General features: G+C 42.5%; 1 protein-coding gene and 1 pseudogene across 2 annotated transcripts; both read left to right on the forward strand.

Moving 5' to 3' along the window:
- Positions 1-11,228: 11,228 nt before the first annotated feature.
- SEPHS2 (selenophosphate synthetase 2) lies at positions 11,229-15,570 on the forward strand. Of its 2 annotated transcripts, none has more exons than XM_077141240.1 (2): positions 11,229-11,468; positions 13,504-15,570. In XM_077141240.1, the coding sequence occupies exon 2, from the start codon at positions 13,506-13,508 to the stop codon at positions 14,862-14,864; it is 1,359 nt and encodes a 452-aa protein (XP_076997355.1). In that variant the 5' UTR covers positions 11,229-11,468; positions 13,504-13,505; the 3' UTR covers positions 14,865-15,570. The 2 variants fall into 2 exon arrangements, with proteins under 2 accessions (XP_076997355.1, XP_076997354.1); XM_077141239.1 differs by lacking the exon at positions 11,229-11,468 and adding an exon at positions 13,283-13,404.
- A 100-nt stretch (positions 15,571-15,670) lies between these two features.
- Positions 15,671-19,766, forward strand: LOC143666726 (kelch-like protein 5 pseudogene; annotated as a pseudogene).
- Positions 19,767-25,954: the final 6,188 nt, after the last annotated feature.

A 25,954-nucleotide genomic window follows, 5' to 3' on the forward strand; every position in this document is an offset into this window, starting at 1 on the left:
TGGCCTTTAAAATGGGGAATTTAATGAGTTGCTAGTTTGTAGTTCTAAGACCGAGAAAATGTCCCAATTAAAATAAGCCTATAGAAATGTCCAATCTAAGACATCCATCCAGGGAAAGATACCTTGGTTCAAGAAGGCCGATGAAATTCAGGGTTTCTCTCTCAAGTGAGAAGGCACATGGCGAACACAGTCAGGGCTTCTCTCTTGGCTGGAAGGGCACATGGCGAACATGGTGTCATCTGCTAGCTTTGTCTCCTAGCATCCTGTTTCATGAAGCTCGCCGTGAGGTCTTTTCCTTCTGCATTTCCAAAAGTCGCTGGCTGGTGGACTCTGCTTTGTGGTGTTGCTCTCTCTGAATCTCTCATTCTCCAAAATATTTCCTCTTTTACGGGACTCCAGTAAACCAATCAAGACCCACCCAAATGGGTGGAGACATGTCATCCCCTAATCCAGTTTAACAACCACTCTTGACTAAATCACGTCATCCAGGGAGATGATCTGATTACAGTTTCAAATATACAGTATTGAATAGAGATTATTCTACCTTTACAAAATGATATTTTGATTAGAACATGACTTTTTTAGGGGGCATACTTCCTTCCAAACAAGCACAGTATGTATAATTTTTTTTTGTTTCATTTTTTTTTCTGTTGTCTTTTTTATTTCTTTTTCTGAATTGATGCAAACATTCTAAGAAATGATCATGATGATGAATATGCAACTATGTGATGATATTGTGAATTACTGATTATATATGTAAAATGGAATAATCATATACGTTTCTTTCTTGTAATTTTTTTTTAATTTAAAAATCAATTAAAAATTAAAAAAAATATGTTGGGGGTGCTCTGAATAGCAAGGTGGCCCTCATTCACATTCTTTCCTTCGTTTATTCATTCAACAAACACTCTTTAAAGCCTTCTCTATGCCAGTCCCTATGCCTTGGGCTCAAGGAGCCTAGTAAGGTGAGGCCCCAGCTGTGAGGGGCTCACAGGGGTCAGAAACAGGCTAGTATAATAAGTATTAGAACAGGGACGCACTTCCTGGAGTCTTTATGAGGAGAAGTGTTTGTTGGGTGTAAAGAGCTTTCAGGTGATTATAAGCGGCCCATGCAAAGGCCCAGGGGCAAGAGAGAGATGTGTTTTCCTCTGTCCCCACTCTCCCCCATTCCTTCCACCATATTCCAAGCCACCACTACCCCTCACTGGTCCTCTGCTGCATTCTGTCCCTCGAATCTATTTTTCACCTAGCAACCAGACTCATCTTTCAAAGACACAAATCCAACCACGTGACTGTCCTGCTTCCTTTCTCTCCTGGGATAAAGAGAGTCCAAGCATTCCTCTCATGGCTCCTCACATCTTTCATCCAATCGTTCAGGAAATTCTGTTGCCTCCACCTTCCAAATACATTCAGAATCCGGCACCCTCTCCCTTGCTCCAGTATAACCTCCCGGTGCAAATCACCATCGCTCTTCCCTGGGTCCTTGCAGGAGCCTCCTCTCTGTCTCTCTACTTCCATTCCTCCCAGCAGCCTGAGGGATCATTTCACTCCTCTGCCCAAAACCCTCCCATTGCTCTGATCTTGCCCAGAGTCAAAGCACAAGGCCTTCCAGTGGCCCACAATGCCCTGTGGAATCTGGCCTTTTGTGGCAACTCTGACATCACCTCCTTTGCTCCCTGCCTTGCCAGCCACTCTGGCCTCCTTGCTATTCGTCCAGCACATCGGGCTTGGGTCCTCTCAGGATTTGTGCCATTGCTGCTCTGTCTGGAATGCTCTTCCCCAGATTTGCACATGACTCTGACCCTCACCTCCTTCAGAGCAACCCTCCTGTTCCCTCTGTCTCTGAGTCCTCCATTCCTGAATTCTCCCTATGCCATCACTGAGTCTCTTTCTCTCCTTGCCTTTCTTGTTCTTAGGCAAGAGATGACTCACTAGGGCATCTCCCATTAGCCCCAAATACAAAGCTGATGCTTCTTAGCTACTTAAGATGGTGGAGGCTGGTTAAGGTGTGAGGGCTGAGGCCGTGGGTGTCACCTCCCAAGCTTCCTGAGGCAGCGCCTACTGCAGAAAGCCCCATGGAGGCAAGCAGAGGGAAGGTGGAAGCTGAGAACTGGGGCTGGGGCTGGACTGTGTCGGGCCCAGATCAGTGGGGGAACACTGGACGCTGGGCCAGGGTGGTGGGCACTCAGGCTGGTGGAGGGGAAGGCACTTCAGAGGTTCTGGGATGCTGGGGGTTGACTGCAGATTAAAAGATAAGGCCTCACTGGGCCCCCAGTCTTGGGGTTTGTTCATATGAAACTTAATCCCACAAAGCATAGGTTAGGCCTACTTAAAATTAGGCCTAAGAGTCACCCCCAAGAGAACCTTTTTTGTTGCTCAGATGTGGCCTCTCTCTCCAGCCAGCACAACAAGCAAACTCACCACCCTCCCCCTGTCTATGCGGGACATGACTTCCAGGGGTGTGGACCTTCCTGGCAACGTGGGACAGAAATCCTGGAATGAGTTTAGACTCAGCATTGAGGAATTGAGAAAACCTTCTCGACCAAAAGGGAGAAGAGTGAAATGAGACAAAATAAAGTGTCAATGGCTGAGAGATTCCAAACAGAGTCAAGAGGTTATCCTGCAGGTTATTATTAAGCATTAAGTAGATATCACCTTGTTAGTCAAGATGTAATGGAAAGGGCCGGCCACGGTGGCTCAGCAGGCAAGAATGCTTGCCTGCCATGCCAGAGGACCCGGGTTCGATTCCCGGTGCCTGCCCATGTAAAAAAAAAAAAAAGAAAAGATGTAATGGAGAGGCTGGAGGAAACTGCCTGAAAATGTAGAGCTGTGTTCCAGTAGCCATGTTTCTTGAAGATGATTGTATAATGATATAGCTTTCACAATGTGACTGTGTGATGGTGAAAACCTTGTGTCTGATGCTCCTTTTATCTACCTTATCAACAGATAAGTAAAACATATGGAATAAAAATAAATAATAGGGGGAACAAATGTTAAAATAAATCTAGTTTGAAATGTTAGTGATTAATGAAAGGGAGGGGTCAGGGGTATGGTATGTATAATTTTTTTTTCTGTTTTCGTTTTATTTCTTTTTCTGAATTGATGCAAATGTTGCAAGAAATGATCATGATAATGAATATGCAACTATGTGATGATATTGTGAATTACTGATTATATACGTAGGATGGAATGATCAAAATACGAATGTTTGCGTTTGTTCGGTGTTTTTTAGTATTTAAAAAATAAATGAATAAAAATAAAAAATAAGGCCTCAGACAGATAAGACCAGTCCAGCAGGCCTGTGAAGCACCTCATCTTGTGCCACCCTACCCCGACACCTCTCTGACCCTATGTCCTACCACTGCCTCTTCCTCCCCACCTGAGCCAAATCACCAACCTCCATCCTGTTCATGGAACATCTCCCAGGTATTCCTGCCTCAGGACCTTTGCATTCACTATTCCTTCTGCCTGAAACACTCTTTCCCATGTATCTGCATATTTATTCCTCCCTTCATTCAGGCCGTTACTTCAAGGTCACCTTCTCAAGGAGGCCTTCTCTGGCCTCAGTGTTGAAGGTTTCCTGCACTCACATATTCATGCATCACACTTCCATCCCTTCCCTTTAGATCGCTTTTTCTTCAGCATCTATCTTTCCCTGACCAATGTTGATCTGATTTATTGCTGTCTCCTCCAACTCGTGTGTCAGCTCCGGGACAGGGGTGTTTGTGCGTTGTGGTCACTGCTGTACCCCCAGTTCCTGGCCAAGAGGAAGGTCTCAACAAATATTTGTTGAACAAACCTGGGATGGGGGAGCGGAATGTTGAGCATCTATTATGTGCCACGTATTTTTTACAGCCACCCTTTTACTTCTTACTAGATCATCTTAAGAGATGATCTCATTTTCCGGTTGTTTTTTTTTTTTTAATTGTACGCATACATAGAGCTTCACACTGGGTGAGGGTGGCAGGGCACCCCCTGGAGGTGAATGTGAGGTGGCGGCCCTACACAAAGGAAAATGTCTAAAATAGTACAGGCTGAGGTGTCCATCAAACTTCTCTCTAGGAAGTGGGACTTTCGGCAATTTTAATTTTCCACCTTATTATTGCGCTCTATTTTGTGATTTTTCTATGACAACAGACTGCTTGGTAATCAAAAAAGCATAATGTTATAACTCTTAATGGCCATCATAATGGAAAAGGAAAAAAAAAGTCCCTAACTAGCTCTAACGCTTTTGTTGTGTTTGGAAGACAAATGAGGGGCTGGTATTTGGGGCGCTCTCATTGTTCCAAGCTCCTCTTTCTTCTCCTTTGTCTGCTCCCCTGTCCCCCATCTTCACCCTGCCCCCAGGTTTTTACCTTTGTAAGCTTTGACCCACATGCTTTACCCCGGATGGCAAAGATGGTTCAAAGATCTCTCAGTGAGAGACAAGAAAACGATAAAAAGGATGCTTTTGAAAGCTCCTGAAGCACAATGGCAAAGCTAGTTCTCGAGCAGAAACCCACCTGAAACTTCTGCACAAGGTCACTGAAGCTGTCATTCTGAGCCCAGTGGGCTGGTCACTGACCAAGACAAATTTCTGACATCCGTTGCTCTGGCCTGTGTGTTCCCAAGTAGAAGTGGCAAAGAACATTCTGGATGAAAACTTTCCCCAGATGGTGATGGAGGCACAAATCTGCGAGTGGAATTAATACCACCGAATTGTATACTTTAAAGTGGTTAAAATGGGAAATGTTATGGTTTACATATGTTACTACAATAAAAATTAAAAACAAACAAAAACCTTCCCCCCAAGAGTCCTGCGTGCTTGAGGATCATGGTAGGGTCACCGGGTGAGATAAGAGCACCTGGCTACCAGGTGGGACAAGTCTAAGTTTGCATTCTCACTGTTGCTTCCCAACCATGACGCTGGGCCAATGGTCCTAACCTCTCCTGTCCTCAGTTTCCTCGTTTGTACAACAGACATCATTAATGGGCTAAAGATATGAACAGGCATTTTTCTGAAGAGCAACTACAGATGGCTCAAAGCACATGAAGAGATGCTCATTTGCATTAGCTATAAGGGAAATTCAGATCAAGAGTATAATGAGATACCACCTCACACCTATAAGAATAGCTGCCATTAAGCCAACAGGAAACTATAAATGTTGGAAAGGATGTGGAGAAACTGAGACACTTAGGCACTGTTGGTGGGAATGTATAATGGTGCAGCCACTGTGGAAGACTGGCGGTTCCTTAGGAAACTAAATATCAAGTTGCCCTATGACCCAGCAATAGTACTACCTGGTATATACCCAGAAGAGCTGAAAGCTCTTCAATGACACAAACAGACATTTGCACACCGATGTTCATAGTAGCATTACTCACAATCGCCAAAAGATGGAAACAAACCAAATGCCCATCAACAGACGAATGAATCAACAAAATGTGGTATATACATGTGCTGGTTTGAAAGGAAGTATGCCCCCTAAGAAAAGCCATGTTTTAATATAAATCCCATTTCATAAAGGTAGAATAATCTCTACTCAATGCTGTATGTTTGAAACTGTAATGAGATCATCTCCCTGGTTGATGTGATTTAGTCAAGAATGGTTGTTAAACTGGATTAGGGGATGACATGTCTCCGCCCATCTGGGTGGATCTTGATTGGTTTATTGGAGCTCTATAAAAGAGGAAATATTTTGGAGAGTGAGAGATTCAGAGAGAGCAGAGAATGCTGCAGCACCACAAAGCAGAGAGTCCACCAGCCAGCGACCTTTGGAGATGAAGAAGGAAAATGCCTCCCAGGGAGTTTCATGAAACCAGAAGCCAGGAGAGTAAACTAGCAGATGACGCCGTATTCGCCATGTGCCCTTCCAGCCGAGAGAGAGAAGCCCTAACTGTGTTCGCCATGTGCCTTCTCACTTGAGAGAGAAATCCTGAACTCCATCGGCCTTTTTGAACCAAGGCATCTTTCCCTGCATGCCTTTGATTGGACATTTCTAATTGGGACATTTTCTCGGCCTTAGAACTGTAAACTAGCAACTCATTAAATTCCCCCCTTTTAAAAGCCATTCCATTTCTGGTATATTGCATTCCGACAGCTAGCAAACTAGAACAATACACACAATTGAATATTATGCAGCAGTAAAACAAAACGATGAAGCATGTGACAAGATGGATGAGCCTTGAGGACATAATGCTGAGTGAAATTAGCCAGACACAAAAGGATAGGAACTGTATGATTCTACTTTTATGACCAGCATAAAGGTATGATCAGAGGCTTATAAGAAAGAATATAGGGGACTTAGAGATATATATATGCTAGAGATGGGTGAACCGTTATCTAATGAGGTTGAATTCCAATGTAAGGGAATAGATAGGAGTGAAGGTGATTTTCTAGTGGGTCTATAAATAATATTACCATATTGAAGATGAACAAGGTTGAAAGGGGTTGTACAGACCTACATGTCCCACTAATAAACACTAGAAATATGAACTAGTTCTTGCAAGAATTACTTCAAAGAGATGATTCGTGTACAAAGAGTGTTTAAGTCCAGGGTACAGGGGGAAAACTGCTATTATATACTATGAGCTACATTCAAAAGGAAACCATCAGCACTACCACAGCAACAGCAGAGGTAAATAATGGGGTGAGAGACAAGAGTTAAGAGGTTTAGATTTCCTATTTGGTGAGGGTGCGTTTATTGGTTTTCTGTCTCTTGGGAATAATGAAATTATCTAAAATTGAGAATGTTGATGGACTGTGGACTTTGAGCCCCATACATGATGCCCAATGAATGCAGGTGGCTGAAGGATGCACTGACAGAGAAGTAGATTGGCGTTCCATGGTGTATACTTATGAACGAAGGTTGTGCTGCTACAAAAAGGAGCAAAGTCATGAGGCATGCAACGATGTGAATGAACATGTGGGACATTTGGTGAGACAAAATAAGCCAGAAACAAAAGAACAACAACGGTATGGTCACTTTCAGAAAATGCTTATAAGAAAATATGGGCCTAGACTGTAAGCTTTTAGAGCAGACACATTAAGTCCAGAGTGGTGATTATTATTTCTGGATTTTGAGAGGCTGTTTTATATATATAACCTGATATTTAGAGATAAGGATGAAGCTGAACAGGTTGGGGTTAAAGTAATTTAGAACATAGGGGTAAGGAAGACAGCGTCTATATTTTAGAACCACACATACTCTTTGAGACCAATGGAAGAAAGATTTATTTGGTCTGGAACTGAAATTTTCTGTAGTGCATAATCTAACTCATCCTATCTGTATAGCTCATTTGAACAGCTGAAACACAGGGAGCCCAGAATAAGAAAGAGACCCTTTAATACTGTATAGATTATTGTAATGCCTGGAAACATCCTAGAGTATATTAACCAGGTAATCAAAATATTGGAAAAGTCCCCTGAGGAGGGGAGAAAGAATATGGAACTATTAAACCTTACCATCAGGGAATCCCCTGATACTGTGTCAAACTTTAGAGACATCCAAATCAATAGGCCATGCCATTGATCATGAGGATTATTCGTAGGTAGCAGAGAAGCTTAGACTACTTATAAGTATGTCTAAGAGTAACTTCTGGAGGACCTCTGTTGTTGCTCAGATGTGGCCTCAGTCTCTCTAAGCCCAACTCTGCAAGTGAAATCATTGCCCTCCCCCCTACGTGGGACATGACATCCAGGGGTGAAAGTCTCCCTGGCAATGTGTGAGATGACTCCCAGAACATCAGATTGTTTCATCTCCCTACCCTGTATTGGTGACAGCCCCTTCCAGGATGAATTCAGACCTGGCACCGCAGGATCAAAAATTCCATTCTGCAGAGTGATGCCCGATGAATCCCAGAGTGATTTGATCAGTGACTGGAAAAGTATTTGCAAGCCCCCTTCGGGGAATGGTGAGAGCGGGGAGAAATTCAACTTCCCCAAGTTGAATTCTTGATATTCTCACAAGCAGTGTGGACAACCAAAGCTATAGGCTGAGCCCCCAGGCTTGGGGTTTGTTCATATGAAACTTAACCCCACAAAGAATAGGTCAAGTCTACTTAAAATTTAGGCCTAAGACTCACCCCCAAGAGAGCCTCTTTTGTTGCTCAGATGTGGCCTCTCTCTCCAGCCAACATGACGAGCAGTCTCACCACCCTCCCCATCTCTGCGTGGGACATGACTCCCAGGGGTGTGGACCTTCCTGGCAACGTGGGACAGAGATCCCGGAATGAACTGAGACTCAGCATCAAGGGACTGAGAAAAACCCTAGAATGAGCTGAGAATTAACATCAAGGGATTGAGAGAACCTTCTTGACCAAAGGGGGAAGAGTGAAATGAGACTAAGTGTCAATGGCTGAGAGATTCCAAACAGAATCGAGAGGTTATCCTGGAGGTTATTCTTATGCATTAAGTAGATATCACCTTGTCGTTCAAGATGTAGCGGAGAGGCTGGAGGGAACTGCCTGAAAATGTAGAGCTGTGTTCCAGTAGCCATGTTTCTTGATGATGATGGAACAATGATATAGCTTTCACAATGAAACTCTGTGAATGTGAAAACCTTGTGTCTGATGCTCCTTTTAGCTACTATATCTACAGAAGAGTAGAACATATGGAATAAAAATAAATAATAGGGGGAACAAATGTTAAAATAAATTTAGTTTGAAATGCTAGTGGTAAATGAAAGCGAGGGGTAAGGGGTATGGTATGTATAATCTTATTTTTCTCTATTATTGCTTTATTTCTTTTTTGTTGTCTTTTTATTTTTCTAAATTGATGCAAATGTTCTAAGAAATGATGAATATGCAACTATGTGATGATATTAAGAAATACTGATTGTATATGTAGAATGGAATGATATCTTAATGTTTTGTTTGTTAATTTTTTTTAATTAACAAAAAAAAGTTTTTAAAAAAAATTCCATTCTGACCAAAAGGGGAAAAGAAGTGTAACTAAAAAAGTATCAGTGGCAGAGAGAGTTCAAAGAGAGTTGAAGTTGCTCTTATGCAAGTTTCAGTTAGACCTTGCTCCCTACTGTAACCTGCCAACCCCCAGCCAGGACCATTTCGACCAATCCTAAAGAACATGTAGGGCAATATATAAGATTCCACAAGGGTTCCAGGCACTAGAGTAACTTGACAGAAACCTACACTCTCCAGATGGGTCCCTGGTCCAGATATATCCTGAAACCTAGAGGCTATAGCCTCTCCAGAACATCAGATAGTTCCATCTCCCTACCCCATATTGGTGACAGCCCCTTCTAATATGAAAAATTCAGAATGGCCATAGCCCAAACACCCCTAAAGAGAGGGATGGAAAGATCAAAGGTGATGGTGGAGTTATACAAAGAAGATAGGATTTAACAAATGAATATGAATGCTGAATCATTAAATTGATATTTCTTTTAGTCTCCAGTATTTTAGAGCAGCTAGAAGTAAAAACCTAAAATCATGGAATTGTAACCCATGTCAAACTCTGAAATATGTTCTACAACTAATTGAAATCTTTGAAATCTATAATTTTTTTGTATATATGTTATTTTTCACACAAAAAAAAGATTTTAAAAAAGTCAACTGTGATGATAAGAAAATATTTAAGCCTTCTAGCCTCCTATATTCTGAAGCAGCTAGAAGGAAAAATCTGAGACGATGTTAATGGTAGCTCATGACAAACTCTGGGATCAGTCCTGTAACTATTTGTTGAAGAGTTTGAAAACTATTGCTTTTTTATTTCTTGGCTTTGTATATGTTATACTATACGATAAAAAAAAGTTTAAAAAATGGACATCATAAACCAGTTGCCTGGGGCTGCTGGGAGGATTAATAAATGAGGGGCATTTATTAAAGCCTCACTTGTCCTATGTACTCAGCAAGTTATACAGATAACTGCATAAGCTTATTTTTTTCATTCAACGTATGCTGTTACTATGCAAAGGGCTGAGGAAACCAGGGTGGACAAAGCAGAGCAGCTGTGGTCCTATGGAGCTTACACACCGAGGGGGCGAGGTGTGGGTAGACAATGAGTAATGGAATTATCGCAGAAATGAGGAGTCAACAAAGTGTGCGAAAGACTGAGGAGGGGAAAGTCCAAAGAACTAAGTACGCATGTGACCAGGGACACCTGATTTAGTCACTTTTTAACTCAGGGGATTATAGACTTCAGGGAGGGCTTTTGTTTTCTCCCTTAGTGATATGAGGAACCTTCTCATGGATAATATGCTGAACACCTTGCAGATAACTTTTTAACACTGAAGTTCTCACAGGGTCCTTAAGCAGAATCTGTGCCCCTCAGTCAAGCGTATAATCTTCATTTCACAGAAATGGAAACTCTGGGGCAGAGAAAGGTTAAACGACTTGCTCCAGGTCACACAGCTCACTAAAAGCAGCTCCAGAAGTCACACCTAGGTCATTTGCTTCCACATCTCTAGCTTTTTCACTATCTTTTTTTTTTTTTTTTTGGCATGGGCAGGCACCGAGAATCGAACCTGGGTCTCCAGCATGGCAGGTGAGTATTCTGCCTGCCGAGCCACCGTGGTGTGCCCACTATTTTCTTTTCTTTTCGTAATTCTGAAATGTAGCATTCTTTCACTTAAAAAGAAAAAAAATTGAAATGCAACATATATATTTCAAAGAGTGCCAGAAAATGTATACATACAGTTTTAAAAATTCCCTTGTATCTACCACCCAGGAGCCCCCTATGAGCCCCTCCCAAAAAAGAATCACTACAGCAGATGTTGCTTTTGTTCATGATTATTCATTTCCTGCCTTTAAAAATATATATTTTTTATCATTTACCTATCTCCTAATAATAGATTATTATATTTAGCTCTGTCTCATCTTAAACTTTATGTAAATGGTATTTTAGTTTATGAAGTCTTATGTAATTTGCTTCTTACTTACATTTCCTTTCTGAGATTATCCAAATTGATGATACCTGTAGTTACAATTCAGTCATTGTCACAGATAATAGTCCACTGTGTGGGCATATGTGCACGGTTTGAGGGGAAGTATGCCCCCTAAGAAAAGCCATGTTTTAATATAAATCCCATTTCTTAGTTAGAACAATCCCTATTCAATACTGTATATTTGAAACTGTAATGGGATCATTTCCCTGGTTGATGTGATTTAGTTAAGAATGGTTGTTAAACTGGATTAGGGATGACATGTCTCCACGCATTTGAGTGGGTCTTGATTAGTTTCTGAAGTCCTATAAAAGAGGAAACATTTTGGAGAATGAGCGATTCAGAGAGAGCAGAGAATGCTGCAGCACCACGAAGCAGAGAGTCCACCAGCCAGTGACCTTTGGAGATAAAGAAGGAAAATGCCTCCCGGGGAGCTTCATGAAACAGGAAGCCAGGAGACAAAGCTAGCAGATGACACCCTATTCGCCATGTGCCCTTCCAGCCGAGAGAGAAGCCCTGACTGTGTTCACCATGTGCCGTCTCACTTGAGAGAGAGACCCTGAACTTCATCGGCCTTCTTGAACCAAGGTATCTTTCCCTGGATGCCTTTGATTGGACATTTCTATAGACTTGTTTTAATTGGGACATTTTCTCGGTCTTAAATCTGTAAACTTGCAACTCATTAAATTCTCCCTTTTAAAAGCCATTCCATTTCTGGTATATTGCATTCCAGCAGCTAGCAAACTAGAACAGCATACCACAATTTGTTTATGCATTACCCTCTTAATTGACACATGGGCTGTTTTCAGTGTTTCGTGTTTTACAGTCATTCTTGTTATGTCTCCTGGGGCATGTGTAAGAGTTTTTCTAGGATATTTCCTACAGGAGGAATTGCTGGGTTGCTGGTTTTACATGTGTTCAACTTAATTAGTTAAGGCCAAGCTCTTTTCCAAAATGATTGTACCAGTTTAGTAATTCCATAAGCAATCATTTTTCAAATAGGTAGTACATTCAAATTTTAAATGCTTTCAAAAAGTTTTCCATGTCACAAAATGTTAAAATTTATGGATCTGGATATCTAGGGATGACCGAGTTCTCTGTATGGGATTTGTATTATTTTGAAATAAGTTTAAAAAAAAAAAGTTCCATATGTTAGAGGAACAAAAGGGTACTTTAGTACAATGAAAGTCTCCTGTCCCTCATTTCCCTCCCCAGAAGCTTAGTATCAGCTTCTGGTGATCACCCTTGCAGAAACGTGCTCTGCATAGATTTCCCCATTTTGCAACAACTAGTAGCATTCTATACATATAATTCAGCAGCTTGCTTGTTTCACTTAACAAACTGCATAAGCAGTACAACTTGGTGATTAGGACTGTAGCTTCCGGAGCCAAATGCCTGGATTCATATCCCAGCTCCATTCTGAACTGGCTGTGACCTTGAACGGGCCATTTAATTGTGTCTCATACTTCTTATCTGTAAAAGAGGAGAGGAACCCTATATCATAATGTTTTTATGAGAATTAAATTAGTTAATACATGAAAAACATTCAGAACTGGGCTCATCAGACCCTATCATTAATATAACTACATAAATATTCTTTCTCTTCTACAGTTGCATGGCAGTCTTTATTATATAAATCATCACGATTTAACCTAATTATAACTGATAAACCTTTAAGTTGTTTCCAGTATTCTGATATTGCAAACGCCACGGCTGTAAATAACCCCATATGTGTATCATTTCCCCCACCGACGGGTCCATAAAGTTCTAAAATTGGGACTGGCCGGTCAAAGGTATTGTGGGCACTTGTAATTTAAACATAATTGGCGAACCGCCACAATTCTTACATATATTAGAGAAAGAAACTTTAGAATAGAAGAGCCCTACTTAAGCTACTCTGTTGTACAGATGAGCCAACTGATGCCCTTTGCAGGAAAGTGACTCACACAGGTAGTTTAGTGGCGGAAACACCACCAGAACCCAAACTGGTGGCTGACCTTTCAGTCCAAATCTTTAAAGTTCATTTTTAAATTTCGTTCTTCTGATGCTGCCGTTTGCTTACCTAAGGGTAGCATTGTCATAGAAGGTTCTCATTCGTTCCAATTTTTTCCTTGGGCTCTTTTCCTACCTTGGATTGACCACGTGCGCTGCCAAAGTGACCTCTGGACAATTCTGACCTCCATGAGGTTTGCCAGGTGACCAATCGACCCCTCTCGGGGAGAATGCTGCACTCGATAAACTGACTCTAGGAAAGCGGAGTTCCGCCAGCCGCTCCCAAGAGGTTTTTTCAATTATAAGCGGGAGAGAACCGAAGCACGTGATATTCCGCAATCTCGCGGCTCCCAATTTTGCAAGCCGCTGGATAATTTCTAATAGGTCTTTTAGACTGAAGGAAACCCGCCTCTCGGTGCCAAAGTTCCCATTGGATGGCCTGGCTGTCAATCACTGCGGCTATAAATAAGGAAGGCCGGGCGCTCCAGGTTCGGAAGAGCTTGGAGTCCCTCGTGCGGCGCGTTTTGATCTGGTGAGAGCCTTTGAGGGTAATCGCTGACTGTTCCTTTATATTATCCTGGGTGGAAACTAAAAGGGACCTCTCTGCTCTCTTCCCCTCTCTGTCGGGCAGGCATGATGGCGGAAGCCGCGGCGACCGGCGCCAGCGGAGAGGCGATGGCGGCGGCGGTGGCGGAAGGCTCCTCGGGCCCGGCGGGCTTTCCTTTGGGCCGGGGCTTTTCGAGCTACCGGCCCTTCGAGCCCCAGGCGTTGGGCCTGAGCCCCAGCTGGCGGCTGACGGGCTTCTCCGGCATGAAGGGCTGAGGCTGCAAGGTCCCCCAGGAGACGCTGCTCAAACTCCTGGCGGGACTGATGCGGCCCGACGTGCGGCCCCCGCTGGCTGGGGGCCTTGTCGGAGGCCCTGAGGAGGCGACCCAGGAGGCCGGCCTGCCAGCCGGGGCGGGACCCGGCCCCAATTTCCCAACTCTGGGTATTGGGCTTGACTCCTGCGTCATACCCCTGAGGCACGGGGGCCTGTCGCTGGTGCAGACCACAGATTTCTTTTACCCCTTGGTGGAGGACCCTTACATGATGGGGCGCATAGCTTGCGCCAACGTGCTGAGCGACCTGTACGCCATGGGCATTACTGAATGTGACAACATGTTGATGTTGCTCAGCGTCAGCCAGAGCATGAGCGAGGAGGAGAGGGAAAAGATAACACCCCTCTTGATCCGAGGCTTTCGCGATGCCGCCGAGGAAGGCGGCACTGCGGTGACCGGTGGGCAGACTGTGGTGAACCCTTGGATTATCGTTGGCGGGGTCGCCACCGTGGTGTGTCAGCCAAATGAGTTCATCATGCCTGACAGTGCAGTGGTTGGCGACGTGCTGGTGTTGACCAAACCCTTAGGAACCCAAGTTGCCGTCAATGCCCACCAGTGGCTTGATAACCCTGAAAGGTGGAATAAGATCAAAATGGTGGTGTCCAGAGAAGAGGTGGAGCTGGCTTATCAGGAGGCTATGTTCAATATGGCCACCCTCAACAGAATTGCTGCCGGGTTAATGCACACGTTTAATGCCCACGCCGCCACAGATATCACAGGCTTCGGCATTCTAGGACACGCGCAGAACCTCGCGCAAGAACAAAGAAATGAGGTGTCCTTCGTCATTCATAATCTGCCGATTATTGCCAAGATGGCGGCCATCAGCAAGGCCAGCGGGCGCTTCGGGCTCCTTCAAGGAACCTCAGCAGAAACCTCGGGAGGGTTACTGATCTGTCTGCCGAGAGAACAGGCGGCTCGCTTTTGTTCCGAAATCAAATCTTCCAAGTACGGAGAGGGTCACCAAGCGTGGATCGTGGGTATTGTGGAAAAGGGAAATCGGACGGCCCGGATCATTGACAAGCCTCGAGTTATTGAGGTCTTACCTCGTGGGGCTGCTGCTGCTGCTGCTGCCGCCCCTGACAACTCCAATGCCTCCTCTGAGCCTAGTTCGTGAAATAGAACGGAAGTTGTTCGGACTTCAGAGCCTTCGTGCACAATCATGGATGGTTCTCAAGAGTTGATTTTAAAAAGAAATTTCTGGGTATTGGGCTTGACCTGCCTAGAAGTCCACCTGCCTAGTTCCAGCTGCCTATTAAAAGCCGCCTTTGTGCATATTCCAAGATCGAAAGTAACGTTTTTGCTTTGGGGGGAGGTTTGTTCATCTCCTGGGTAAAAGAGGAGCAGAGTGACCTGTTCATTGTTTCCAAGGGCAAAATGAAACTATTCCAGTTTTAAGGGGTTTTCTTTGCACTGGGTTAATTTCTGCACAGAGAATGGGATTATTAAAAGTAAATTATATGCACACATTAAGTAAATTGCAAAATGAAAAGCATTTAAACAGATTGCTAAGAGATCTTATAATGCAATGTCAAATTCTTTATTAGATTTTTGTGAAGTATTGGCTTTTTCCTACTTTGGGCAAGAATTGAGCAGCTTGTCCAATAACTGGGAAAGAAGGACCCATAACCATCTGGCCTGGTCTCTGTTAATGATGTTTCTCCCTCTAAGCCCCATAAAGGACCGGGAGAGGCAGAGTGAGCCCCAGAACTCAGGCTTTGGTGGTCACTGATATGTTAAATCTTGTGCTGATTCCTGTTGATTTAATCAATAAAGTAATTTCTAGCGAGAAAAAATAAAAAGGACTTTATTCCAAAACTTAAGGTAAATGTTTGGTTTCTTGGAGTTCTGAATCTTTCTTTTACAGTCCTATAAAATTAATACATTAACAATATAGTATTTTCCTTGATCCTGGACCAATACCTTTAGCATATGGAATAAGGTTTGCACTTTCCTCCTTAGGTGACAGCAGAGGAACCAAAAATTGGTATAAACCCCCAGACTAGAGACTGTAGGAGAGGAAATAGCAGATGTCAATAAGTCTTGGGCGATGGAAAGTAGTTGGAAGTGGAAACTTAGGAAAATAGTGGAAACCAAAATGTAATACCTTCAGAATGAGGGAATACTAATAAAAAGCAAGGAGATGTGATGAGGTCTTAAGGTCGGTGGGGTTGAGAGGTGATTATAAAAATAGGTACTAGTTAAAAGTTTATACACAAGTAATTAGATTTCAGGGTCCTCACGCCCCCATTTCACATAGCTACACAACTATCTCTCACTTCTGCAGTTAAGGAGGGTGTTATTTTATGGAAAATGTGAATCAAATACTTAAGAACTGGGGATACCAGGCACAGCAGAGAACAGGAATAAAAAACAAGTGAGACTGGCCTAGCCCCCTTGCTCTTGTTAGTTATTAATTGGGCCAAAGCAGTTCCTACCCCCGACCTGGGTGGAGCCAGACCGAGGGGGAGGGGCCAGCGGTAACAGAGGTGAGGGAAGGTAAGGGTGTCAGAAAGGGGACCAGGTGCTAGAGGGGCTGAGCATCTCTTTCCTTGGCTAGCCGCCACCTGCCTACCCTCCTACCCTCTTCCTCTGGCCTGGCTGCTCTCCTCCACCCCCACCCCCACCCTGTGGTGATCCCTGCTGCCTCCAGACCCTGATCAGACTAATAATAGTAGCCAGACATTACCATCCTCTCATACTATGGAAGCATATTCATCAGATGAATTTTTCCAGGCCCTAAATCATGCTGAACAAAGTGACTCACAATTATAGAGCATTTCATGGAAATAATTAGAAGCCAGGAATTTGTATTACCAACCACCAAAAATTGCAAAGCTCTTGGCCAGTGACAACATGAAATCCCTAATGAAGAGACTACATTGAATGAACTTCTTAGTTGGGTCCATCATGATTTAGAACAGAAACAGATCTCAGTAAACTTTTGGCTTATGTTAGGCAGCCTCTTCTTGTACTGCGGTTCCTGGCAGACAGGGAAAAATAATTTTTTTCGGAATGATATAGAATGTCAGAAACTGATTATGGAAGCAATGAAGTATCACATATTACCAGAGAGATGGCCCATGTTACAAATTCCTTGAACAAAACCTAGGAAATCAACTATTGGTACATTAATTGTAATTGGAGGAATGGATTCAACAAAAGGAACAACAAGCATTGAAAATTACGGTCTCTATACAAATATGGACTCCTGCAGCAAATATGAATGGGAGAAGGCAGTGTTAGATGACAAATTGAGTGGAGGAAGAGATGGACTGAAGGCATTGAACACTGTTGAGAGTACAACCCCAAAATAAAAACGTGGAATATGAGGCTTCCCGTGTCCACACACAGGCATGGCCTTGGTGTAGCTGTATTAGAAGGTCCCATATACGCAGTAGGAGGGCATGAAGGCTGGAGATATTTGAATACAATAAAGATGGGATCCTCAGGCTCAGCAGTGAAGTTTTTTTTTTTTTTCAAAGGAAAGACAGAGAGAAGGAAGGAAGGATGGAAGGAAGGAAGGGAGGAAGAAAGGGAAACATCTTTAAACATTTTCTTGTTTTATTGTATTTTGTTTGTTTGTTACATGGGCTGGGGCCGGGAATCGAACCGAGGTCCTCCGGCATAGCAGGCAAGCACTTTGCCCGCTGAGCCACCGCGGCCCGCCCAGCAGTGAAGTTTTGATGCCATTATGTCCACCCCCAGGAGCATGGTGGATGTGGCTGTACTAAGTGAAAGACTTAGTATGCAGTTGGTGGTCAGGATGGAAGTACTTGTCTCAAATCAGCAGAATATTTTGATCCTCATACTAAAAAATGGACGCTGCACATGTCAAAAAGGAGAAGTGGAGTAGGAATGCAATTGGAGGGCATGATCCTCCTGTATCCAGCTTGCCTTCAAGTCTTTCGGACTGTATGGAGAGATGCAGTCCCAAAACAGACGTATGGATGCAGTGGCATTTATGAGCAGCATCAAAGATGCAGGGTCTGTTTACTTGGTGATAAACTCTCTGCTGTTGGAGGGTATGATATTCAGAATTACCTTAATACAGTGAAAGCGTATGATCCCCAGACAAATGAGTGGACATGGGTTGCTCCACTGTACCTAGGAAGATCTGGGGCTTGTGTTGTGACTGTAAAATTATAATTTAGTGCTTTGTTTTTTAGATGAAGATCTCCTCCCCCTGCATGAATCTAATTCAGTTGTTCTACAATCAATGGATACATTTTTTATAAATTTGCAGTGCTGCATTCCTGGGCACAAAGTGCCTGATCTCAAAGTGAAGATGTTAAAACAAGGGAGGAAGGAGTAAATGAACCAGGAATTAAAACTTACATTTTCTTAGTTAACTCAAAACTACAGCCGATTGCTTGTGAACATAGTTCTTGATATAAAATATGAAGACAAATGCACTGCTGCTAAACATAACCCAGTGTTAACTGGGAATTTCACTTATTCATAGTCAAACACATTTTACTCACATCCAGATTTCTTCCATTGGCAGTGCAAACTGTACAAATTTCTAAATTTTGCAAACATAACATTTCTAAAGTTTTATTTTGTAACTTTTTATCACATGTGAGTTCGAGTCTCTTTTGTTTGTTTTGCTTGCTTTTTGTTTAACCACAGCCACCATTTTAATGACATACTATGCTATTTAGTATTTTCAGAAACATATGCATTATATGTGCTCTGGTTGTGGATTTTATTTCTAAAATTGGCGTAGTCCAATGAATAAAGAAAATCATTAAAGACTCAAAAGAATAATGAATAAAAACTTGACATGATCATTCCATTATATCTAGACTTACCAAGAACTACAAGTTTATGATATCCCTAAATGGAAATCTGAAAATGCTGTTTTACATTAAATTTAAGATATACAAATCTTTCATCTAACTATAAAGACTTATTTTCTTTATGCTGTCAAAGATGTTTTGATTTTAATCTTTTGGATCTTGACAAAATTGCTTGGATATTCTTCGGCTTTCAAGTCTATATTTGCCTCCCCTGCCTTGTTTCTTATGTTTTGTCATAGGTAGTAATAACCTGTTGTACTTTTTTTGGAATCAAAAATTTGGGGGGAATAGGCTTATTGAATGTTTGAAAAATAAGTTTAAAGTGTTTCTTCCCGAAGTTTTGCACATTTGTAAACTCTAATTACATATGTGAATGTTAACACTCTCAGTGAATTGTTTATTATTTACATTTTGTAATAAATCCTGCAACAAATAATTCATTAGCTTATATTTTTTTTATTAATTAACGGAAAAAAAAAGAAATTAACCCAACATTTAGAAATCATACCATTCTACATATGCAATCAGTAATTCTTAACATCATCACATAGATGCATGATCATCGTTTCTTAGTACATATGCATCGGTTTAGAAGAACTAGCGACACACCAGACAAAGATATAGAATGTTAATATAGAGAAAAGAAATAAAAGTAATAATAATAGTAAAAAAACAAAAAACAAAAACAAACAAACAAACAAACAACCAAACAAAACCTATAGCTCAGATGCAGCTTCATTCAGTGTTTTAACATGATTACTTTACAATTAGGTATTATTGTGCTGTCCATTTTTGAGTTTTTGTATCTAGTCCTGTTGCACAGTCTGTATCTCTTCAGCTCCAATTACCCATTATCTTACCCTGTTTCTACCATTAGCTTATATTTTAATATAAAATAAGTACAAACAAAATTCTCATCTTTTATTTTATTTATGTATTTGTTTGTTTGTTTGTTTATTGTCATTGATCCTGGTGTCAGCCTGGTCAGGGACCAGTAGTGGGAGGCCATGTGGATGCTCTCTTGGGCAGTGTGCATCCAGGCTGTTGGCCACAGGCACCAGGTCCCGGGGGATGCTCTCCACAAGGACGAGCCCATGGGGGCTGAAGAGGGGGCCAAGTTCGGGCACAGGAGCTGCCCAGCCCGTCTTGTATCTCCGGTTCTGTCCCTGCTGGCCACACCGGAGATCCACCCCAGCCATTCACCCAGCTCCCACTGAGTCCAGGCCAAAGATTCAGAGAGGGTCAGCCAAATAGAGGGGCGGAGCCAGGCTGACCTAGGGCAGTGACACCCAGGAGTAGCCTAGGGTGTGGCATGGGTGTGGCCTTCTGACAAAGAGCAGGGCAGGGTGGGGGTCCTAGGTCCAGGCCCCAGTGTTTCTGCAGCCACAGAGCTGAGCAGGGCTGTCTCGTGTGGCTGACCCAGGGGGAAGGGGCTAGTCTGGGAGGCCGTGAGCGCTCCAACTCTGGATGTTCATAGGATGGAAGTTTGTGCTGGTTTGAAAGGAAGTATGCCCCCTAAGAAAAGCCATGTTTTGATATAAATCCCATTTCTTAAAGGTAGAATACTCCCTATTCAATACTGTATATTTGAAACTGTAATGAGATCATCTCCCTAGGTGATGTGATTTAGTCAAGAATGGTTGTTTAACTGGATTAGGGGATGACATGTCTCCACCCATTTGAGTGGGTCTTGATTGGTTTACTGGAGTCCTATAAAAGAGGAAATATTTTGGAAATTCAGAGAGATTGAGAGAGAGCAGAGAATGCTGCAACACCACAAAGCAGAGAGTCCACCAGCCAGAGACCTTTGGAGATGAAGAAGGAAAATACCTCCCGGGGAGCGTCATGAAACCGGAAGCCAGGAGAGAAAGCTAACAGATGACGCCGTGTTCGCCATGTGCCCTTCCAGATGAGAGAGAAGTCCTGACTGTTCGCCATGTGCCATCTCACTTGAGAGAGAGACCCTGAACTTCATCGGCCTTCTTGAACCAAGGTATCTTTTTCCCTGGATGCCTTTGATTGGACATTTCTATAGACTTGCTTTAATTGGGACATTTTCTCAGCCTTAGAACTGTAAACCAACAACTCATTAAATTTCCCCTTTTTAAAAGTCATTCCGCTTCTGGTATATTGCATTCCGGCAGCTAGCAAACTAGAACAAAGTTCCAGTGGGGTGCTGCATTCCAGGACTAGGTGAGGAGAGCTTGCAGGGAAGGCTGTGGGCAGAGGACTGCCACAATTCGAGCCTCACGGTAGGCAAGGGCCGTGCGTGACCCTGCCCAAGCCCCTGAATGGGGGACCCACCACGCCCAGCCTGAGAGTGCTGCAAAGAACACCCTGCATCCCCCTGTCCTCTGGGGTGCCCCACCGCCTGCCCTCCTTGGAACTCACATTTTCCAAGAGGAGGAGGTGGAAAACAATGCTTTTTTTTAATTTTTTTTTTTTTTAATACATGGGCAGGCAGTGGGAATCGAACCCAGGTCTCTGGCATGGCAGGCAAGAGCTCTGCCACTGAGCCACAGTGGCCTGCCTTTTTTTTTTTTTTAATAGAATCTTTATTATATACATGGCCAGTGTTTAAAATGTGGAACATATGGAAGCCATTTGCTTGTGAAGTCATTTGTATATTCTTTTTTTTTTTTAAAGAGAGAGGGAGGAAGGGAAGGAAAGACAGAGAGAAGGAAGGAAGGATGGAAGGAAGGAAGGGAGGAAGAAAGGGAAACATCTTTAAACATTTTCTTGTTTTATTATATTTTGTTTGTTTGTTTGTTTTTTACATGGGCTGGGGCCGGGAATCGAACCGGGGTCCTCCGGCATGGCAGGCAAGCACTCTTGCCCGCTGAGCCACCGCGGCCCGCCCCATTTGTATATTCTTAACTAGGCAACATCTAGTTCATTGCTATATATGAATACAGGTTTTCTTCCTGAGCCACAAGGTTTGGAGTTTGATCTCTTTATCAGAGTCATAATAGAGAAATCATACTATACCAATCTTTTTGTGTCTGGCTTATTTAGCTCAGCATTATGTCCTCAAGGTTCAATCACGTTGTCATATGCTTCCGGACCTCATTTTTGTCCTACTGCTACCTAATAGTCTATCATGTGTATATACCACATTTTTGTTTTGTTTTGTTTAATTTTTATTTTATTTTATTTTTTTAAATACCAAAAAACACAAAGCAAATGCAAACATTCCTATTTTGATCATTCCGTTCTACATATATAATCAGTAATTCACAATATCATCACATACTTGCATATTCATCATCATAATCATTTCTTGGAACATTTACATTTATTCAGAAAAAGAAATAAAACGAAAACAGAAAAAAATTCATACATACCATACCCCTTACCCCTCCCTTTCATTGATCACTAGCACTTCAAACTGTTTATTTTAACATTTCTTCCCCCTATTATTTATCTTTATTCCATATGTTCTACTCGTCTGTTGACAAGGTAGATAAAAGGAGCATCAGACACAAGGTTTTCACAATCACATAGTCACATTGTGAAAGCTATATCATTATTCAATCATCATCAAGAAACATGGCTACTGGAACACAACTCTACATTTTCAGGTAGTTCCCTCCAGCCTCTCTGTTACATCTTGAATAACAAGGTGATAATAACTGAATGTGTAAGAATAACCTCCAGGATAACCTCTGGACTCTGTTTGGAATCTCTCAGCCATTGACACTTTGTCTCATTTCACTCTTCCCCCTTTTGGTAGAGAAGATTTTCTCAATCCCTTGATACTGAGTCTCAGCTCATTCTAGGATTTCTGTCCCACGTTGCCAGGAAGGTCCGTACCCCTGGGAGTCATGTCCCACGTAGACAGGGGGAGGGTGGTGAGTTTGCTTGTTCTGTTGGCTGGAGAGAGAGGCCACATCTGAGCAACAAAAGAGGCTCTCTTGGGCATGACTCTTAGGCCTAATTTTAAGTAAGTTTGACCTATCCCCTGTGGGGTTAAGTTTCATATGAACAAACCCCAAGACTCGGGGCTCAGTGTATAGCTTTGGTTGTCCACACTGCTTGTCAGAATATCAAGAATTCAACTTGGGGAGGTTGAATTTTCCCCCGTTCTCACTGCTCCCCGAAGGGGACTTTGCAAATACTTTTCCACTCACTGATCAATCACTCTGGGATTTATCGGGGCATCACTCTGGACAAACCAACAAAATCTCATGACCTACCCAAGGTTCCATGTACTTATGGTGTTCAACCAAGCTATCTACATAAATTATATTAGGAAATGCACTAGTCAAAATATAAATTTTGTACCAAATAAACATTTTTTGCTTTAGTCTCACACATAACTTAAAGTTTTAAAATATTAATTACCATCTATTTTCAACACCCTGCATTACTGACATTCCTTTTTTCTTCCTCATGCAAAAACATTTTTAAATTTGCACATTTAGTCACTATCATTATACACTCAAGGCATTCCTAAATTATACCATCTCAGTCTTTATCATTGGTCTTTTCTTCTGATTTCATTTTGCCCCCAGACCCCCCTCCCTCTATCATTCTCACATTCAGCTTTATTCAGTGTTCTAACATTATTGTATTATGGTTAGGTAGTATTGTGCTATCCATTTCAGAATTTTTACAATCGGTCCTGTTACGCAATCTGTATCCCTTCCGCTCCAATATCTACCCTATTTCTATCTCCTGATGGTCTCTGTTACCAACTGAAATTCTCCAAGGTAAATACTGTTTTAACAAAAAATAAATTCAATCATTTTTTTCTCTTTTGCTCCAAGCTCTTAAATAGCTTTCCTCATAAATTCCATAAATCCCAACCCTTTCCATGCTCTGGAAGACCCTGCATCTTCTCACCCCTTCTACATTTCTCCAATTTCAGATCCTAGCATGTGCCATACTTCTCTCACTAAACTCAAACTCATCAACCTTTCTGTGGGGCTTCAAACAAATCAAGATCCTTTATGCATGCAGTTCCCTCTGCCTGGGTCCTCACCTCACATTCCTCATCTATCTGCATCCTCCTTAACCCTGTCTTGGCTCAAATAAAATATCCTCATAAAGACCTTCTCTGATCTCCCAGCCAATACCCAGCTGCTCTCCAACTCATCACCCTATTTATTTGCTTTGTAGTTCTTATCCTAATGTGTAATTAATCCTGAGAATATTTTAGCTTACTTTATAATCATCCCCTTCTGCTGGTATGTAAGCTCCAACACCTAGAACAGTTCCTGGTTCCTGGTTAGTGCTCAAAATATACTGAATGAATGAATGATTAGGGTACACATTGGAGACCCTGGCACCCTCTCTTTCCACATTTTTCTTACTCTTGATGTCTCCTATCATTGGAAACTAGTATACCACCAATCTCTTAAGACTAGGCCTTGAAGAAATCTGGGCCTTGGTCTGTGTTACCCACTTACATGGCTCTCTGACTGATCCATTTTCTAGCTTGGGGTGGGCAGCAGAAAAGGGAAGGAGAACGTTTGGATGCCTGGATCCTCTCAGCCCACCTAGAAGGGATAGGGATAGGGAGAGACTCTGACATGGTTTAGAACAGGTGGTTGAAAATGGCTGAGAACAGTTGGGTTCAAACCTTTCCTTGTGGAGGGGCTACCCAGCAAAATGGAGGTAGCAAGTGGTAGAGGGAACAGGGTTTTGGGTGCAAATCAGAACAGACCTATAGTTACAGACTATGGATACAGTTACAGACTATAGGGAAGTGATGGTGGGAAAGGAAGAGGGGGAAAAGGAAAAGGTAGCCAAAGGAAGCAAAGAAAATGGAGAAGAAGCTACAATTAGAGGAAGGGAACGGGGATGATGAGGAAAGACAGAGAACAAAAGGAAAGGGAGTCTCCAACCAACACAACAAGCAATCTCACCAACCTCCCCTGTCTACATGGGACATGACTCCCAGGGGTGTGGACCTACCTGGCAACGTGGGACAGAAATTCTAGAATGAGCTGAGACTCAGCATCAAGGGATTGAGAAAAAGCCTAGAATGAGCTGAAACTCAGCATCAAGGGATTGAGAAAACCTCCTCGACCAAAAGGGGGAAGAGTGAAATGAGACAAAGCATCAATGGCTGAGAGATTCCAAACAGAGTCCAGAGGTTATCCTGGAAGTTATTCTTAGGCATTGAGTAGAAATCACCTTGTAATTCAAGATGTAATGAAGAGGCTTGAGGGAACTACCTGAAAATGTAGAGCTGTGTTTCAGTAGCCATGTTTCTTGAGGATGATTGAATAATGATATAGCTTTCACAACGTGACTGTGTGATTGTGAAAACTTTGTGTCTGATGCTCCTTTTATGTACCTTGTGAACAGACGAGTAGAACATATGGAATAAAAATAAATAATAGGGGGAAGAAATGTTAAAATAAACTTAGTTTGAAATGCTAGTGATCAGTGAAAGCAAGGGATAAGGGGGATGATAGGTATAGTCTTTTTTTTTCCTGTTTTTGTTTTATTTCTTGTTCTATTGTCTATTTCTTTTTCTGAATGGATGCAAATGTTCTAAGAAATGATGAATATGCAACTAAGTGGTGATATTGTGAATTACTGATTATCTATGTTAATGTTTTATTACATTTGTTAAATTTTTTTAATTAATAAATAAATTTAAAAAAAAAAAGGAAAGGGAGTGGCAAAGTGACTTCAGCATGTCCCGAAGCATATGTGAACTACTTCCTTTTCTCCCACGTAGTGGGGAGGTCTCCTTTCACTTGCTGAGGAGCACTCCCCAATGCTTGTGAACTCCACCCTTCACCTTGTTGGGTAATCTTGTACAAATCTCCTGACCTCCCTAGGCCTCAGTTCCTCATTTGTAAACTGGGCACAGACATACACATTTATGGCAGGGAAGTCGTGGGGACCTCCCGTGAGATGTGTTCCTACAAATGAGCATTTATTAAATCTACTCCTTTAATAGATTTAAATGAACCTGAAGAAGCAAGCCTGACACTTCTTTTGTTCTCCAGAAGACTCCAGTCTAAATGGAGAGGTAAGACGAAGACACCAATTTCCCCAAGAAAGTGAAAACTGGTAGGTGCCCTGAGAGCCAAGGTGGATGAAGTGCTATGGAAGGCTAAATTATTTCCTTTTTGGAAGAAGTTTAGGAAGGCTTCCAAGAGGTGGTGGACTTGGTTCTGTAGGATGGGTAGAACTTGGATTTGGATTTGCAGAGAAGGTGAATGAGCATTCCAGATGGAGGGAACTACGTGAGGAAAGTTGGGCGGGCGGGGGGGGAAGTGAGGAACATTTGGCTGAATTCTGGCATGAGTGTAAAGGAATAAATCTAGAAAAGTAGGTTGGGGCAAGACTTCTAAGGGTTTTGGGGACTCCTTAGGCCTGAATGGGCCGGGCTAGAGAGCCTTAAAGGACCTTGGTCATGATGACACCTGAAAAATTCAATCAG

This window comes from Tamandua tetradactyla, chromosome 23 (genome assembly GCF_023851605.1).
Source record: "Tamandua tetradactyla isolate mTamTet1 chromosome 23, mTamTet1.pri, whole genome shotgun sequence".
Taxonomy (NCBI): Eukaryota; Metazoa; Chordata; class Mammalia; order Pilosa; family Myrmecophagidae; genus Tamandua; species Tamandua tetradactyla.